The sequence below is a fragment of the Vespa crabro genome, chromosome 9 (genome assembly GCF_910589235.1).
Source record: "Vespa crabro chromosome 9, iyVesCrab1.2, whole genome shotgun sequence".
Lineage (NCBI taxonomy): Eukaryota > Metazoa > Arthropoda > Insecta > Hymenoptera > Vespidae > Vespa > Vespa crabro.
Window position 1 is genome coordinate 4,572,495 of NC_060963.1, and position 18,324 is coordinate 4,590,818.

The following is an 18,324-nucleotide window of genomic DNA, read 5'->3' on the forward strand; positions in this document are numbered from 1 at the left end:
ACTTTGAATACTTCAAAGACTTGTATCGTCATCTTCTAATCGACGCAATAAAATCGGGCCTAAGCACGTTAAGCGAGTGAAGAACATAAATGCTTAGCAAGAGATAATTCTTCTTTCGAGCATCTCTACAAATCTGCCGTTTGTATTCCATTTTACGTTCATGACTAGTTACATATATACATACATACGTATATACATAAATGCATACGTATGTATATAACGTACGTAACATCTTAATAGTAAATCCAATGTCCGTCTTATAGTACGCTAATATTAATTATACTTCACGAGGATAGAAGCTATTGATGTATTTAATTATATACTACAATAGAAGATATATTTCATCAAATGGAGAAATTAACAATAAATTCTTTTTGTTAGAATATTAAAATATTCTATACGCTTTTTTTTCGTTTTTGTTTTTCTGTTTCTTTTCTTTTCTTTTTTTTTCTTTTCTTTTTTTTTTTCATTCAATTTTCTTCGCTATTAACGTACTACAGAATATTACATTTTTGTCCAATTTTCTAAAACATCGAAAATTTTACGAAATTATCGAAAGGAACGCTCATGAAATTTCACGTAACTATCTTTGTTCGAGATATTCGACGTGTATCGAGGAAAGAAGAAAAAAAGAAAGAGAAAGAGAAGGAGAAAGAGAGAGAGAGACAGAGAAGAGGCACAAGGGGTGGCACCAAATACGTCTAGAAAGAAATAGAAAAAAGAAAAAAGAGACGAAAGGAAAGCTAGAGAAGGATAGAAAGAGAAAAATGAAATTTACGAATGTTCCGACAAGGGGAGTACAGAGTCGCGACAGCTAAGCTATACATCGTCGTCTAACGAAAAACCACCCTCTCTCCCTCTCACTCACTCACTCTCTCTCTCTCTTTCTCTCTTTCTCTCTTACTCAGCTTTTCCGTATATATCAACGTATAACTATACACGGTGTGCCAGGTATACGGCGGTAAAAGAGCGACGAAAAGAGTGTCGCGTCGACAAAGAGTGTGAGAGGGAGGCAACGAATAAGGATAGAAAAAGAGAAAGAAAGAAATAGAGAAAGAGAGAAAGAGAGAGAGAGAGAGAGAGAGAAAGAGAGAAGGGGTAAAGATGGAGTAGGGAGTGAAAGAAGAAGAGGAAGAGGAGAAGGAGGAGGAGGAAAGGCAGGAGGTTCGAGCGTGCGCGCATCATATTTAGTGAGGAGGAGGCACTTCCCTTATTCGTCGTCGTCGAGGGAGCGAAAAACGGGGGTTACAGAGAGAGAGAGAGAAAGAAGTGGAGGAGGCGAGGAAGAAAATGACGGATAAAGAAGCGCTCGAGGGGTGCTGCGGGAAGATCCCTTTGTCGAATACTCGGTATTTAACGGAAATACCAGCCGGAATACCTTCGTTCTCGCCCATCTTTTACCCTCTCCTATGCCGTACAAGACTCACCCCTTCTTACTCGGGATCCTCCTTTTCCATCGTTTTACTTACTCTCTCTCTCTCTCTCTCTCTCTCTCTCTCTCTCTCTCTCTCTCTCTCTCTCTCTATCTCTCTCTCTCTTTCTTTCTTTCTCTCTCTTTCTACTTTCTATTGCATTTTACTTAGATATGAGATGTAAATGTGCTTGTTTTAGTTTCGCCTTTAAATCAATTCCGTGGAACGTAAATTTTCATATAAACATATAAAATTGTCCAAGATTTTTGTATTTGAATACATAGATACACACACACACACACACACACATATATATATATATGTACAACAAATTGTATTGCATTAATGGTAAATTTCGCGTTGTATACGAAAGCGTCTAAGTGGATAGGTACTACTATTACTACTACTATTACTACCATCTACGTTGTTTCGTCTTGCATTTTTATTTCTCTTTGCCTTTCCTTTCTTTTCCTTTTGTTATTGTTGTTGTTGTTGTTGTTGTTATTCTTGTTGTCATTGTTGTTTTTCTTTTTTGTTCTTTACAAGCGTAGAAAGAAAAGGAAAAGAGAGAGAGAGAGAGAGAGAGAGAGAGAGAGAGAGAGAGAGAGAAAGAGAGAGAGAGAGAGGAAAAAGGAAAAAAAAAGAAAAAAAGAAGGAAGAAGGAAAGAAAGAAAGGAAAAAAAGCATTTTAACGTTGTAAAAGTTCGCGCTTTTTCAAAAGTACCTACCTAACTGGAAATACCTAACGTCGGCGCTCGAGGGCGCCGGAATTACGCGCGGAAACACAGAACGTCGGCAGGGAGAAAAAAAGGAAAAGGGAAAGGAGGAAGGAAAGAGGACGGGATAGGGAAGGGTGAAGGGGGGCGAGGGGACCAAAAAAAAAGAGAAAACGAAAAAAGAAAAACAAGAAAAGGAAAAAAAAACAACAACAGCGACGAAAAGTACAAAGAAGAAATAAAAAAGAAGAAAAAAAAAAAGAAAAAAGAAAAGAAAAAGAGGGGAAAAAAAAAACTAAAGAAAGAAAGCAACTGTTTTACCTCAGAAGAGTCGACTCGCGAGATATACCACCTACCTACCTATGCCGAGATCCTTTTAATTATTTTTCCGTAGCACTTGCACCTTGCCCTACTTCCACCCCCTTTGGCATTTGTTCGAAAACGTGCGAGCAAAAGCGCGCGCGCATTACCCGCCCTCCCCTCCACCCGCCCCAACCGCTCGCCCAAACTGTTAAAAGATTACAGTTACGTTTTTGTTACTTCATCTCGCTTTCTTCTATCTATCGTCGCACGTTAAAATGAAAAAAAAAAAAAGAAAAAAAAAATAGAAGATAAAAGATAAAAAATAAAAAATAAAAAAGTTAAAGCAAAACTAAAAATAAGAAAAAGAAAAGTGATAAATAAAAAAGCGCAGTAATTTTTTTCACCTTTAATGTGATCAGCGATTTCTTACATTATAATCTTCTTACACGTACAATGTAAATATATCTTCGTAACAATAATTAATAAAATAAATGACCATAAGACGTATCGATTTGACAATTCGTGGAATTTAATTAAAGATAGGAATAAAATGGACCAGAGGTATGGACGGAAGGAACGATTGAAAATGAATTTGAAAGGAATAAAGGGAAACGTTTTCTTTTTTCTTTTGCAAGAACGGCAGAGTCTTCTGTCGATAAATCTTCGTTTAGTTGCCAAATTTGTAACTAATTAATTTTTTCGATCCATCAATCGAATCATATTAATTATAATTATTATATTAGTATTCACTTTTCATTGGTCATCGATAAAGTATTTACACAGGATAAGACCTTTTAGCGAAGAATATTTTCCGATATTTCTGTCGAATAAATGTATTAACTCAATGATATTAAACTTATAATATATATCTATATAGAAAGAAAGAAAGAGAGAGAGAGAAAGAGAGAGAGAGAGAGAGAGAGAGAGAGAGAGAGAGAGAAAGAGAGAAAGAGAGAGAGATTTAAAAGAGATCAATTCAACGTGCGATACATACGTATATTGATGTATATTTACATAATGTAAAGTTTCTTAAGCAATACGATAATTAATCGTTAGTTCTTCAATGAATAAGTATTACTTAATTATATTAACACGAGCATTAAAGAAAAACAAAAAAACAAAAAACAAAAAAAAACAAAAAACAAAAAAAAAACAAAAAAAAAACAAAAAACAAAAAAAAAACAAAAAAAAAAGTAAAAGAAAGTATCTATTAATTTTCGTAATGAAAATAAAAAAAAAAAAAAAAAAAAAAAAAAAAAACAGAATTAAATTCTCACCAAGCCTTTTGGAAATTTCGCTATTGTGCATCTTCGGATTTTCTTGAGCTATCTTTCGTCGCTGAAGCCGGGACCAAACCATGAAAGCATTCATAGGTCGTTTTATGTGTTCGACCTGTGCCTTCTTGACGGCTGCAGGGCCAAGAGGGCTGCCAAGGGCAACCCCCATGGGACCGACCCCTGTGGCACCCGGTGGCGATGTACCAGGCATACCCTGCATACCACGTAGGCTGTCCGTGAACGAGCCATCACACATGTTGCCGCCGGCTCTGTAATTAAACGCGAGACGCTAATTAGTAAGGGCGACGAAACGGGTTACGACTTCACGGTCATTACGATTACGAATTGTCAATTATCATCGGATGACTTTCGAATATTATTTCTTCGAATCTTTGACATTATAATTTATCATTTTTTATCATTTTTTTTTCCTCTTCCTCTTCTTTTTTTTTCTTCTCTTTCTTCGTTAAAATTTACGTTAAAATAAATATCACGTACAATTTCGTCTATCGAAATGACAGGATAATATTAATGATAAATAAATATCTAAGTTTCTGTCCATTTACATTTTTAATATTATCTTTGATTCATACAATAAGTTCTTCAAATATCCCTGTAATATTTCTTAATTACGATCCTGTTGATCCTTCGAATAATCGAATGTTAAAAAAAACAAAAAAAAAAAAAAAAGAAAAAAAGAGAGAAAAAAAGAAAGAAAGAAAAGAAAAAAGAAGAAGTAAAAAAGAAGAATGGATTTCTAAAGAAACGAACAAAATGATCCATACGCCGATTATCTTCATAAATCAATGATTAATTTCTTATTCGTTTCCATTCTCGATTAGGGAATAACTAAATTTTATCTTTCTCTCGTATTAAAGTCATCAAACAATCTGAGTATATTTAGGATTGCACGCATTAGCGAGATCGCGAGTGGATGATGTCAAACTCCTTTTCGTTTCTCTGTCTCTCTTTCTATCTCTCTCTCTTTCTCTCTCTTTAGACCCTAAATGTCACCCCTAAAGCGAAGGGTTTACCGAGAAGAGAGTCGACTGCCGTTCCTTTTCTATCTTCTCTACCACATCATATCCATACCTGCCTCTCTCTTTCTCTCTCTCTCCGTCTCTCTCTTTCATTAACACAATTACCACGCGTATCTCTCCTTGAGTATTCATTAAAAAGAGAAGAAGAAAGGTATAGCGGTCGTAGGAGGGAGGAGGAGAAAAAGGAGGAGCTCAGGGCTGTAGTTACGATTTTGTAGGGTTAAAATCACCCTCAGTGGGAACCACCCTCGAGTGTCATTCAACGAGGATTAATAGATACGTCGGTTAACGTGGGTACAGAAGGAGGGCGGCGGGCGGTTTTGGGGGTAAGGTGGGGTAAAGTGGGGTGGGGTGGTATTCGGGTGGGTTCGAGCTTTAGTGGTGGGTACTCTCGTCGAGAAAAGGGAGAATTCGATGACTAGAGAAAGAAAGAGAGAAAATAGGAGGGTTGCGTTTGGTTTGTCGCCGAGAAGATGCTGGAAGTAATGGTTGTTGTCAAGAAGCGCTCTAGGGGGGCATTAGGAAGCGCTAATTGAATGTTTTGCCACGGCACAGCGGATATCTATCAAACGATTCGAATGATTTCGACTGGAGTGGCTCCATTCAAGGGAGAAAGAGAGATAGATATAGAGAAAAAAAAGAGAGAGAGAAAGAGAGAGAGAGAGAGAGAGAGAGAGAAATCGTGATTCGATTCGCACATTTTTCATGGCACACCACGTGAATGCGATACGTGCGATCCGATTATTTTTTTCTCTTTCTCTCTCTCTCTCTCTCTCTCTCTCTCTCTCTCTCTCTCTCTCTCTCTTTTACTTTCTCGTTCTTTTTTTTCTTTATTTTACGCTCCTTTATTTACGATCGAGATTAAAGTAAACAAGCAGGTATCTAACTAAGTACGAATTTGCTATCGTTCGCTCGATTTAACATCACTTGCTTGTTTAACTTTCACCGATTTCAATGTTTAATTTATATATATATATATATATATATATATTGTTTTCTTATCGGTTCGCTTCGTCGAGGTTTTGCATTATCAACCAAATGAATGGCATTGAACATCTAAACAGGATAAACACGATGAATTGAAACAATAATCCGTACGAATAGAACAATTTATTATATTTTCATTTATTTGTACGTCTTTACGATCGAATTATGCGCGAACACGCGCACGTTCTTGAATCCTTTTCTACCGTCGCTTCTCAAAGTAATTGTTTCGAATGAAATGAAGCTGGTAAATAATGTTTTATTTTTTTAGAGATTACAAATAATCATTTTACGAGACGCATTCTCCTTTCATTCTTTTCCTTTTTCCTAATTTTCTTTGTCTTTTCTTTTCTCTCTCTCTCTCTCTCTCTCTCTCTTTTAGTATATTGTAAAATTATCTTTTTCTTTCCTTTTTTCTCTCTTTTCTTTTTTATTTTTATTTTTTTTTTTTTTCGAACCACAGTAATTGACGCGTAAGTATAATACGTGTTTATTTGAGACATGAACAAAAGTAATAATCGTAATGAGTAAAAAAAAAAAAAAAATCGTAAATTATAACGCGTAATATATATATATTCGACAAATATTCTCAGGTGAAACGCTAAGAGATCTTATCGCGTTTATTGTTTTTATTTGCTACGCAATGTCAACTACGTAACATGTAAACAAACATTTCTTCTTCTTCTATTATTGCTCTTCAAAATGTATCGAACTTACTTATTTTATACGTAAATGAATCGTGTCGAGAAAACAAGAAAGAAAGAAAGTTAGAAAAGGAGGAAAACAAAAGACAAGAAATGAGATAGATGATCTTTCGTAAGGTCAAAAATACAAATGAAGAAAAATTTAACACGAAACAAATAGAAATACAATGATATTTGGATATATCGAATGAAATAAATTATATTAAACAAACCTCATATAGTGGCCGGCGGCACGTTGATGTAAGTCCAGCTCAATTTTGTTGCCGTTGGTTGAGACTTAACGTCTCAGACCTTCAATTAAACGAGAATATAACGAAACAACAACAAACAACAAATAATAACAAACGGAAGTCACTGCACTACCGACTTGATCATATTCACTAGGAGTAAATAATTATCGGCTTGGTCCATAAGAAATAAATTTTAACACTTGTTTCACGTTTCCGAGGTTAACAACATGTAATCCACGATATACATACGTATCTAATATAACGTCGTTTTTTTGTTGATCGTATAGCACAAGGTCGTGTGCAAGAAGAAGAAGAGAAGAAATGCGAACTAACGAACGAACGTACGAACGAACGTACGTACGAACGAACGAACGAACGAATAAACTGACGAGTCACGTTATCCGACGCATCCTTCAAATTCGTTGTTTTCCCTTCCGTCGATGATAATAGGAATTCGCGTTATGAAGAAGTAAAGGAAGTAAATAATTTAACGAGGAAACGTATGCAAAAAGGAGAGAGAATGAGGAAGAGAAAGAGAAGGAGAGAGAGAGAGAAAGAGAGAGAGAGAGAGAGAGAGAAGAAAAAGAGAAAGAGAGAATGAGAGAGAAGGAGAGAGAGGTAGAGATAGAGAGAGAGAGTGAGAGAGAGAGAGAGAGAGAGATGAAGAAAGAAACGTCCGAGAAGCACGAGGGAGAAGCACGTAGGAAGTACACGGCAGCGTCGATCCTTCCCCACGAACGATAGTTTTGGGAGTGTGCCGCGCACGAAAGGCTCGAGCTCGAGGGCTTCGGTTATCCCGAAGTCGTGCCGAGTTGCATTCGGCTGTGGATATCCCCACCAGAATTGTTCGCCCGGCCACTAAGCTCACGGTAGCAGACGACTTGGATAAGCGCAACTGCCAATCTCGAGATGGGATAGGCGTGGCCATTTCAACGACGGCCATCCTACGTCGCACGTTGATTGGTTCTACCGGCGTGCTAGTCGATACGAGGCTGGTCGAGGCGGTGGGATACGTCGCGTGTCGTACTCTCTCTCTCTCTCTCTCTTTCTCTCTTTTTCTCTTCTCTCTCTCTCTTTCTCTCTTTCTGTTCTGTCTCTATCTCTATCACTGTCTCTATCTCTCTTTCTCTTACGAAATGTCCCAACGACATCCTTTCTCCTCGTCTTCTCCTTCTGTATCATTTTTTTTTTTTTTGTTCCAACATCAGTTGCGGCAAACTTATCTTCCCAAACTAACCGGACTTAATTATCACTTAAACGTTAATCCACCGTTTACTTATTTTCAGGATAAAATATAATAATGACATTTACTTATAATAAATCCTTTATAAATAATTACGAGTAAGGTACGACAAGATAAACGTAATATCAATGATAATTAATCCTATTCGAATATTATCGAGTATGACGGAAGGAATAAATTAAATATTGATAATTTCGTCAAAATTGATTTCCTCCGATATATAGACGAGTATTAAATTCTCGTGGGATCGAAGACAATAGAAATGAAAATGTATAAAGAGAAAACGAGAGAGAGAGAGAGAGAGAGAGAGAGAGAGAGAGAGAGATAGACAAGATGTCAAATAAGTAGAGTAGAGTAGAGTAGAGTAGAATTGAATTGAATGAATTGAATTGAATTGAGTTGAGTTGAGTTGAGTTGAGTAGTATCTGGCACGCAGCACGTTCAACTCTAGCTTAGTTCCAACCCACGGAACGATGGAGAGGGAAGATGAGTGAGAAAGGAGGGGGGTAAGGGGAGCTCGTGATGGTGGCCGAAGGTATCACCCAACTTGAATTCGAGAGAACGTTCCTAAGAATGGAAGTAAGAAAGTGACTTCTTTTCTTCTCCTCTTCTCTCCTCCTTCTTCAGGACGCCTATCCTCCACCTCCACCTTCACCTCCTTCTCCTTCTTCTCTTCCTACTCCTACTCCTACTCCTACTCCTACTCCTTCTTCTCTCGTACTTTCTTCTATGCGCGAACCTTTGAAACGGCTCGCTACGCGTGCAAAATGGTTGCTCTCGCATCGTTTTGCGCTTTTCTATGGTCGAACGATGAGGTTAAAGTGGAAAAAAGAATTTTTCGCGAGAATATATACTTATACCTATACATTTATATTTATATGTGTATATATATATATATATGTGTGTGCGTGTGTATGTCATGTATAAACCTTTGATTAATTATAAATTATTTAAATGAACAGATGCACCATATCGAAATTATCCAGCTAATGAAATTATCTAGAAATGTTGTTCGTTATTTTTTTCTATTTTTTTTCTTCTTCTTCTTCTTCTTCTTCTTCTTCTTCTTCTTTTTTCTTTTTTCATTTTTCTATCGAAAAATGACCCAACTATCTACATAAAAATTTATTACGTGAATGGAAAAGGGTTCACGTTAATGGCGTCACTTCGTGACGCGGATTACAAAAGAGTTTATAGAGCGTTCGATGTCTGCGTATCCTCTATATAGATAGATATATATGTAGACACTCGATTCCACCCTCGATGGGTCCATCGATCGCCTCTTGTTTACTCCCAAGGGCCAATGAGGGTACATCGTCATAGCCGACGATTGGATTTCGAGTCTACGTCGATCTAATAATTTAATCGTTCCCACTTCATCCTATTACGATTTAATCTTCATTCTTCGAATTACGAAATTCGTGAATTCACATTGATTTCTTTATGAATGTATTTTCATTTATTTATTTATTTATTTAATTATTTTTATTTATTTATTTATTTTTTTTTTCTTCTTTTCTATAAAAATACTAATGTCACATGTGAACGTTTTAATTGACATTAATTGACGATCCTCGTATTTCCGATTTGTTTATAGGTATAAACAAATCGGAATTTAAACAGCACATCTTAATTCGTGAAATAAATAAAAAAAAAAAAAAAAAAAAAAAAAAAAAGGGAAATTAATGTCTTATATTATTAGTTTTTAATTATCGAACAATAAAAGTACTCTCAAATCTTAAAATATATCTATATAAAAAGTTTAGATAGATAGATATCTATATATGTACATATGAAATGTGCCAACGTTTTGAACGTAGTGTTTATCGTTAGAGAGATTTATTCGTTCTGACGACTACCCTTCGAGCTTGAACGCGAGGACGTGCACGTGCTTTCTCTTTCTCTCTTCTCTCTCTCTCTCTCTGTCTGTCTTTCTCTTTCTCTTTCTCTTACTCCTCGGGATATTGTTGTACGCGTCGTAGAACATGTAACGTATGAATATCTAATGCACCCCATCCACAATTAAATTCGGACAATATGTTTTGTTTCGGGAAGGGTGGAGGAACGTTCACCACCCTCTAGAACGATGGATAGAGGGGTGCGGCTTTGCTCAAGGGGGGTTCTTTCGCTTGAGGGAAGTTTGGCCCTTCTCCCTTTTGCCACCCTCCTCGACATTGAATAACACCCTAAGTGTAAATCTTACCGTCTGCGTCTATGTACCCATGTTGAGTATCCACGTCTCTATAATAAGTTTGACCAACGAGCGAATGTGTTTGTAAGATTCTTATCAATATTACATTTATCAATTTTCAATATTTTATTTCTAAATAATCGACGATTACTATTGCGTATAGTATATATATATATATATATATATATATTTTTTTTTTTTGTCTTTCTTTCTTCTTATTGATAATTCCAACACACGTTATCTACTTATTCATCGATCTAATATCACTCATCATCATCAATTCAATTGTGTTAATTATTGTGAATGTTTAGTTAAAATTTGATATAAAAGGAACAAAAAAAAAAAAAAAGAAGAAGAAGAAGGAAGAAAGAAAAAAGAGAATACAAGAAATCCAAACCACGTTGAAATATTTAAATTTCGTAATATTGTAAAGTTGAATGAAGACGATTGTGTGGTCACGCGTGACCCCAAACTCGTAAGAGCTCGTATTATCTGAGAAACTTAAGTATCGATCTTTTTTCAGGTATAAAGCAAAAAAAAAAAATAAAAGAAAGAAAAAAGAAAAAAAAGAAAGGAAAAGAAAAAAAGAGTCTCCATGGAGTTCTTCGACTCCTCGCAGGAGGAGTTCGGTTACGATAGTAAGGAAGCGTAAAAGAAGTTCGGTTGGTTCCTTAGTCTCGTCGGAAGTCGTAGTTCGGCTTTTCAGTATCGAATGTTCTTCTAGACGTTTGGTAAGGTGGGGACAGCCGTGTCATCTCTGTGCTATTGTCCAAAGCGATTTCCTTTGGCACGTAGAATTCTTGGGAGACGATCGTAAAAGGTTCACTATTGGATAGTAAAAGACGACCACCAGTTGGAATACCAGGTTCAAACTATCCACTGATCGCGCCCCCTACGTTCTTTCTCTCTTTTCTTTTACATTTTTTTTCTCTTTTTCTTCATCTTCCTTTCTTTTTTCCTTTTTTTTTTTCTCTCTCTCTCTTTCCCCCCTTCGTTTTCTATTCGACAGGAAACACCAGCAGGAAACACAGAAGAAAGAAGAATAGCTAAGGAAGGAGAAAAGCCATCCATCCCTTTTTCTTCTCTCTTTTTTTTTTTTTCTTTCTTTTTCCGATTCTCTGTTTGGTCAAGAGGAAACGAAAGAGAGCCCTTATTATACCTGATAATTCGAAACCTAAATCCTTTATTCTTCTCCATTTTCTTTTCCTTCTTCCATTCCTTTTTTTTCTCACTATAAAGCCGATCTTGAATGATCGGCTAAGCCGACTTGTCGCACGCTGATTGTCTTCCACTTTGAAGATGAGCAGGTGCCGTGAAAGATACGACGGATGGCCAACAATGAACGGCCACCAGTAAGATTTACTTTACAAGAAAGATCCATACCAAATTGTTTTTATAACGCACAGCTGGTATCTATGTGTTTAGCCTAAGCTACATGCCTCTTTTATTCTTTTATTTTCTATTTGTCAATTTGAGATTAATATATCATCGGTACAAATTTTTCCTTTTTACACATAATTGGATAAATATATTTAAATTGGATAAATGTAAATAAAAATTATTTCGAAATACAACGATACGAAAAATATTTTTCGTATTAAATTAAAACGATATCGTTGATAAAAGTGATATTTTTTTTTTTCTTTCTTTTATTAAATATATATCCATAGAAATTATATATATAATATATATATATATATATATATATATATATATAAAATTAGGTAATTATAGATAATGTATATATATTATATACCAAGACAATTTTTTTAACTATTGATTAGAATTAAAATCAATGCACTACGAATACTTCGTTCACATAGAAATTTATAATATACAGATGTCCAAACTCCTAATAATTCTTCTTAACGACTAATACTCGTTTCAATGCCATAGCTGCAAATAATTAATAACAGTTCAACGACGAATTCGAAAAGCAAGAAGCTGCCTGAGTAGTTGGAACAGAATAGAACGAGGAAGAGGAGAAGGGAAACGATAGAATGTGAAAAAGGGATGGAGAGGATAGAGAAAGAGAAAGGGAGAGAGTATGAGAGTGAGACAGAGAGAAAGAAAGAGAGAGAGAGAGAGAGAGATAAATAGAGGGCTCACCAGGGATAGAACTAATACCCAGCTAATACTAACCAGTAAGCCCTTTAAAAGCATCCGACGGAAGCTCGAGGGTTTGTGCTTGGATATCATACCTCCTGCGCACCTACTTACATGCGAATTTGCACCTACAAAAGGGTCTTACTTCAATTCTGACCATGACTCTCCATTGGAGTCTGTATTCATTCTACTAGGTACTTAGTAGATATCCATCTGCATACTCACCTTATTTATTAATAACGAAATAATCATATGAAAGATTAATCGAATTCGATTATAAATTAAATTATTATATACGATTCCTTCCTTTTTTATTTTTTCCTTTTTTCCTTTTTTCCTTTTTTTCTTTTTTCTTTTTTTTTTTTTTTTCTTATTCCACTCAATTCGAAGAATTACTTTGCAAATAATCAAACCTTTGTTTCTATATATATATATATATATATAAAAAAAAAAAAAAAAAAACAAAAAAAGATATCTCCATTCAACCATGATGTAATATTAAATATAACGAAAGAATTTGAAGAACAAATTGGATCAGTTTCTTTTTAATTTTTTATTTTTTTTTTCTTTGTTCTTTTTTTTGTTGTTACTTTTTTCTTCGTTTTTTTTTCTTTTTTCTTTTCTTTTTTTATCTACAGATTTCGTATCTATGAACGATATATATATATATATATATATATATATATATATATATATATATGTATTTACATATAAGAAATAAAGAAAAAAAAAATAGAAAAAAGAAAGGTTTATTCGACTCTCTTCCATATCTTATAGGTTTTCTTCTATGTTTCGCGCAGGCGTACAAGCCACTTTTTTTCTCTCTCACTAGATAGATACTTAGGTACATGGGATTGATGGATGAAAATACGACGACGCGAATCCAGAATACAGCGGTATCACCATCGACTGCTATTCCCAGTGAGGAATACAGAACGGAATACTGGATACATAGAGAAGGAATACAGGACGAATAGAAGACGGGCTCTCAAGCTTTTAGCCCAGGCAAATAAATCGTGGTTTGCGAAGGAGCCAACATTCGCGAATAAATCCATCCTCTCTCTCTCTCTCTCTCTCTCTCTCTCTCTCTCTCTCTCTCTCTCTCTCTCTCTCTCTCTATCTATCTATCTATACATCTATCTCTTTCTCTCTCTCTCTCTCTTTTCTTATACACATATATACCTCCTACACACGTACCTATTTTTATTCCTTTCTTCCACTTTTCGCTTCTCTACATATATTTCGTGCGACACCTCACGGATTTGACGTATGCCATCTGTGTTCACGTTAGAAAGAGATAGACAAGAGAGAAAGAATTTTCCACTATTACTTTTCTCCTTTCTTCTTTTCTTGAGGAAATTTTTTTCGGAAAAAAAAAGAAAAAAAAAAACCAAAAAAGAAAAAAGAAATGAAAAAAAAATAAAGAATAAAATAAATAAATAAAATGAGTAAATAAAGGATGAAGTAACAATAAAGAAATTAAAATTAATAAAGGAGATAAAATAATGAATGGCAATAAGTTCTATCGAAAAATATCTACTCCCTTATTCCAAACGATGGAATTATATTCCCAGAATAATAATAATAATAATAATAATAATAATATTAATAATAATAATAATAATAATAATAATAATAATAATAATAATAATAATAATAATAAAGAAGATGCAAATTTCTTTTAACAATAATAATAAATAAAGAGCGAATGAAATATAGGTATAGGATTTGTAATCTCTCTTTCTTTCTTTCTCTTTGTATTTTTATCTTTATCTTACTTTCTTGCTTCCTTTTTCCGGTACAATCGATCGATATTGAACGTCGTCGAGTTATACGCATCGTTGCTTATTAAAGAAAGGCAAGCTCATCCATGTTCCTTTCCTCTTTTCGGCAGGTGTAGGTATTCTTGCGCATTCTCCGTCTACGAAGAAGGCGCGAGTAAAAGAGGAAATCCAGGATAAGCTGAATTCAGGATTTGAGTTCTTTATAGTTACTTATGTGCCACTCGACTACCGGTCACCACATTTTCTCTCTCTCTCTCTCTCTCTCTCTCTCTTTCTCCCTCTTTTTTCGATGTACAACGATACGAATCCGTTCAGGACGAAATTAGACTCTTTCGTGTATCCTTCGAGATCCTCTTACACGTTCGTCTCGAAATTGACCTTAGGAGTTCCTATTTTTATCAGAATACATAAGTACTTACTACTATGCTCTATCAAAAGGCGCGAGATTCATTCCTCGATTCATTCTTCACCATATCGATTTTCCTATTCATATTAATTTACAATGGATATCATTGTTACCAGCAAGAACATTGCTTAATAATTAAATCGCTATGTTAAATCTCATTGTAAACTTTAATCACCTGTTTCGCCTGTTTCTCATTCTTTATTTGAATATAAATAGATTTCGTCGTAATTCTAAATTATACCGTATTATAATATCGTGTTACCTTAAACGAATTAATCTAATCTATAACATTAATTATAATTATTAATATATATATATATATATATATATATGTGTGTGTGTGTGTGTGTGTGTCAGTGTAAAAGTACGACCAACATCGATCTAACATATAGCAAATATAAAAAGCACGAATAGATAAATAATCGCAATAGGAAATCTAGTTTTCAGTGGGCACGTAGATACCCACATGGACGGACTTTTACACGCAAACTAAATGCTCGAATGGATAGATATATCTAATCGGGAAAAAAAAAGAGAAAGAGAAAGAAAGAGAACTAGAAAAAGAGATGACGATCGAACTCGCGGAAGATTTCGTTAAATACGAAGGAAAAAGAAATCGTAAGATCTACGAGTGCATTTAACGGCGATACAATGGACGAACTGGCTATCCTTGCGAGCTAACCGATTGTTTGGTACATTTTTTCTCACAATGGACGAAGAAATGGAGAGAGACGAGGGTGCCTCCTCTTGGCTCGCACGCCGCCAAAAAAGGGGAGTAGACTATCTATCTCTCTCTGTCTCTCTCTTTCTCTCTTACTCTTTCTCAGTTTCTCTCTTATTCGAGTCAGTCGATCGCCAATTGACTGACGTTATCGGTCCATCTTCGAGATTAGGAAGATTGCTCGGAGAAAGGCAACCAAGAATATATACGTACGCGTAGTCGTCTTCTTCCCTTTTATTCCTACGTGGGCTCGGAATGGACTGCGTGGATCGCCACGTAATTCGAAGCTACCGGGAAATAACACAAGGGACGAAAAAGCCAAGAGATTTTCAATCCTCTTTTTTCTCCTTTCATTCTCCCTATTGCATTCACGTATTTTAACCAAAATACGATTACGTTTTTCTTTAATACGAAGAAAAGAAATAATACAACTCGTCGTTTCACTTGTCATCCCATATCGATCGTATTATCCACGATCTATTTCGATCTATTGATTGTTGATAGATGATTTTTATAAATATAATATCTACGACGATGACTATTTATAAATTATTTGACTCTTATATTCCTTTTGTATAGCGATTAAAATATATCTATAGACAGATATATTTAATAAAGATAGATATATGATATGATATGTATGTATGTATGTATGTATGTACTTATATACATTTATAAAACGACGAGTATGAGACGAACAAACTACGTCTTATAATGATACGTCTTACTTATACGACAGTTCTAGGACGACTGAATAAGAAACAAAATATAGAATACAGAATCAGATGGATTCAAGGTCGATCGATTTCATCTAAACATTGTACCCATACATATTTACATATTTAAATGTTACAAAACCTTGACAACACGAATGTTGTTACAAAACGAATATTTAGAAAAAGTTTTATTAAAATGATTTATATTAAAAATTAAAGTAAATATTTTATATATGTATATATATATTCCATTGTCTATTGAAATATATATATATATATAAATAGATAGGTACATATGTGTATATCTATTTATTTTCGTTTAATCGTACGACATTATTACGATAATCGATAACGAGTTTGCTGTCACGTTAGTTTAGCGTGCAGGAAATAGGCGAAAGCGTGATTCCATCGAATCGAGTTTAATCGATTGTATCGGAGTATCTCCTCTCTCTCTCTCTCTCTCTCTCTCTCTCTCTCTCTCACATACACACATACATACACTCTATGTCTTTCTCTATCTCTCCCTCTTTCTTTCGTTTTACTGTTTGAGGATTAAACGAGGGAAAAGTGAAAATCGAAAAACGTATATCTCGTAGGAAAGAACGATTAGGCTGGCCAGCCGTCTTTCACGTCATAGTATCGTAACAATACTTACGCGATGGGATTATCCGGGTAAGCGAATACACGTAACTTTAAATCGTGTATGAGAGGGCTAAGAGGTAGGGAAAGAAAAAGAAGGAGAGAGAGAGAGAGAGAGAGAGAGAAAGAGGAAGGAGGAGACGTAAGCGTCCCCAACACGCTCGCTCGAGCCGCCACAAAAGGGAAGTTATTCTCTCATAGATCTCTTATCTGTCTCGATCCTCGTGGAAAAGCGTGCAACGACCCGGTAAAGTCTTCTCTTTTGCGGCGTCCCTTTGTGGAATTTTCTCTTCTAATTTCTCCCTCTCTTTCTCGTTCTCTTTCTCTTTCTATACTCTAACTTCACTTTCCATCTTCGTACCGACGTATAATCTTATTTGCCATAGATCTACGTACATAGAGGATGATCGAACAGTTCCCTTACTATTATGGGAACGCTAATTTCATCGTTTCCGATTCGTTTCCGATCTTTTAAAATTTTTCTTTAGAGAAGTCTCCGACCAATAAGATATTTTTATAGTAACTATCTCTACCATAGATATATATATATATATATATATATATATATATATATATATATATATATATATAAAGAGAGAAAAAGAGAAAATGAAATTCTTAGAGAAAAGGAAGAAATAAAAAAATAAGAGAAAAGAAAAAAATATATATATATATAAAATAGAAATAAGAATGAAAGAAAGCAATTGATTTTCTCGAAAGATTTTCGAACGATCGGCAAATGTACCAGCTTCTTTTTCTTTTCTTTTCTTTTCTTTCCTTTCCGTCTCTTTTCTTTTTTCTCTTTTTCTTCTTCAATTTTTTTTTCTTTTTCTTTTTTCTTTTTTTTTTTGTATCGAAAGTAACACCTGCTAAACGGACAACTCGAATTGATCTACCTGCTGAGACACCCCTTACTTCACCTACAACTCACTTACGTTAGGTTTGTTTCGTACTCATTTCACACGTTGCTTCGACTCATCTTTCGAAGTGCTGCCAGATGATAGAGAGAGAGAGAGAGAGAAAGAGAGAAAAGATGAAGAAGAAGAAAAAGAAGAAGGAGAAGATGGAAGGGTGTCAGGTTTCATTGAGGGTTGGATTCAAGATAATGATCCATAGGTAGAAACGACCTAATGGCCTGAAAATCTAACCTACGCACATTCTTTCTTTAGTTCTATCTCTCTTTCTTTCTGTCTCTGTCTTTCTTGGTGCGTACGAGTTCTTTCGGGCAGACCGCTGGGCGCCGTTCACCTCGACGGACCTTTTTCTTTCTCGTCTTTTTTTTTCTCTCTCTTTTTCTCTCTCTCTCTCTCTCTCTCTCTATTTCTTTCTCTTTCTCTCTTTAGTTCATTCAAGACACGGACTCGATTCTTAACGCCTCGGCGGAACAGGTATTCCGCATCGAGACGCACGTTCGCGCCGCAGGAAACTCAATCGAGCGGCAGAACGACCTAGCATTGGGAAGAGCGTGAAAAATGTTACTTTAAACGTGTAGATACGCGTACCGTATAAACTCGATCGTTCGTTGACGTTCAAAAGAAAATTATTACACGTCAACAATTGATTCGAAGGAAGAAACAAAACATGGGACAAAAAATAAAGAAAAAAAATTAATGGTGGTAACGTGGCACAAGTGAAAGAAAAAAAAAAAAAAAGAAAAGGAAAAGAAAAAGGAAAGAAAAGAAAAGAAAAGCAAAAAAAAAAAAAACGAAGAAAAAGAGAAGAAGAAGAAATTAATTTTGCAAGCAAATACGTAAACAATATTTACGATGATATGTAAATAGTTTCAATTATGTGACTAGATATTTGTTGCAACAAAAAAAAAAAGAAAAATAAAAAACAAAAAGATAAGAAA

At 35.0% G+C, this 18,324-nt stretch overlaps 1 protein-coding gene across 2 annotated transcripts in view; it reads right to left on the reverse strand.

Moving 5' to 3' along the window:
- The window catches only part of LOC124427100 (transcription factor Sox-19b-like), a 58,557-nt gene that overhangs the window by 19,657 nt on the left and 20,576 nt on the right, over positions 1-18,324 (reverse strand). The window contains exons 1-2 of one of the 2 annotated variants that reach the window (XM_046969588.1): positions 6,649-7,449; positions 3,709-3,977 (exon numbers count right to left, since the gene is read on the reverse strand). In XM_046969588.1, coding sequence (XP_046825544.1) covers positions 3,709-3,977; positions 6,649-6,653 — 274 coding nt within the window. In that variant the 5' untranslated portion in view covers positions 6,654-7,449. Of the gene's footprint in view, positions 1-3,708; positions 3,978-6,648; positions 7,450-18,324 lie in introns of those variants that run through there. The other variant, XM_046969590.1, reaches the window with a different exon arrangement.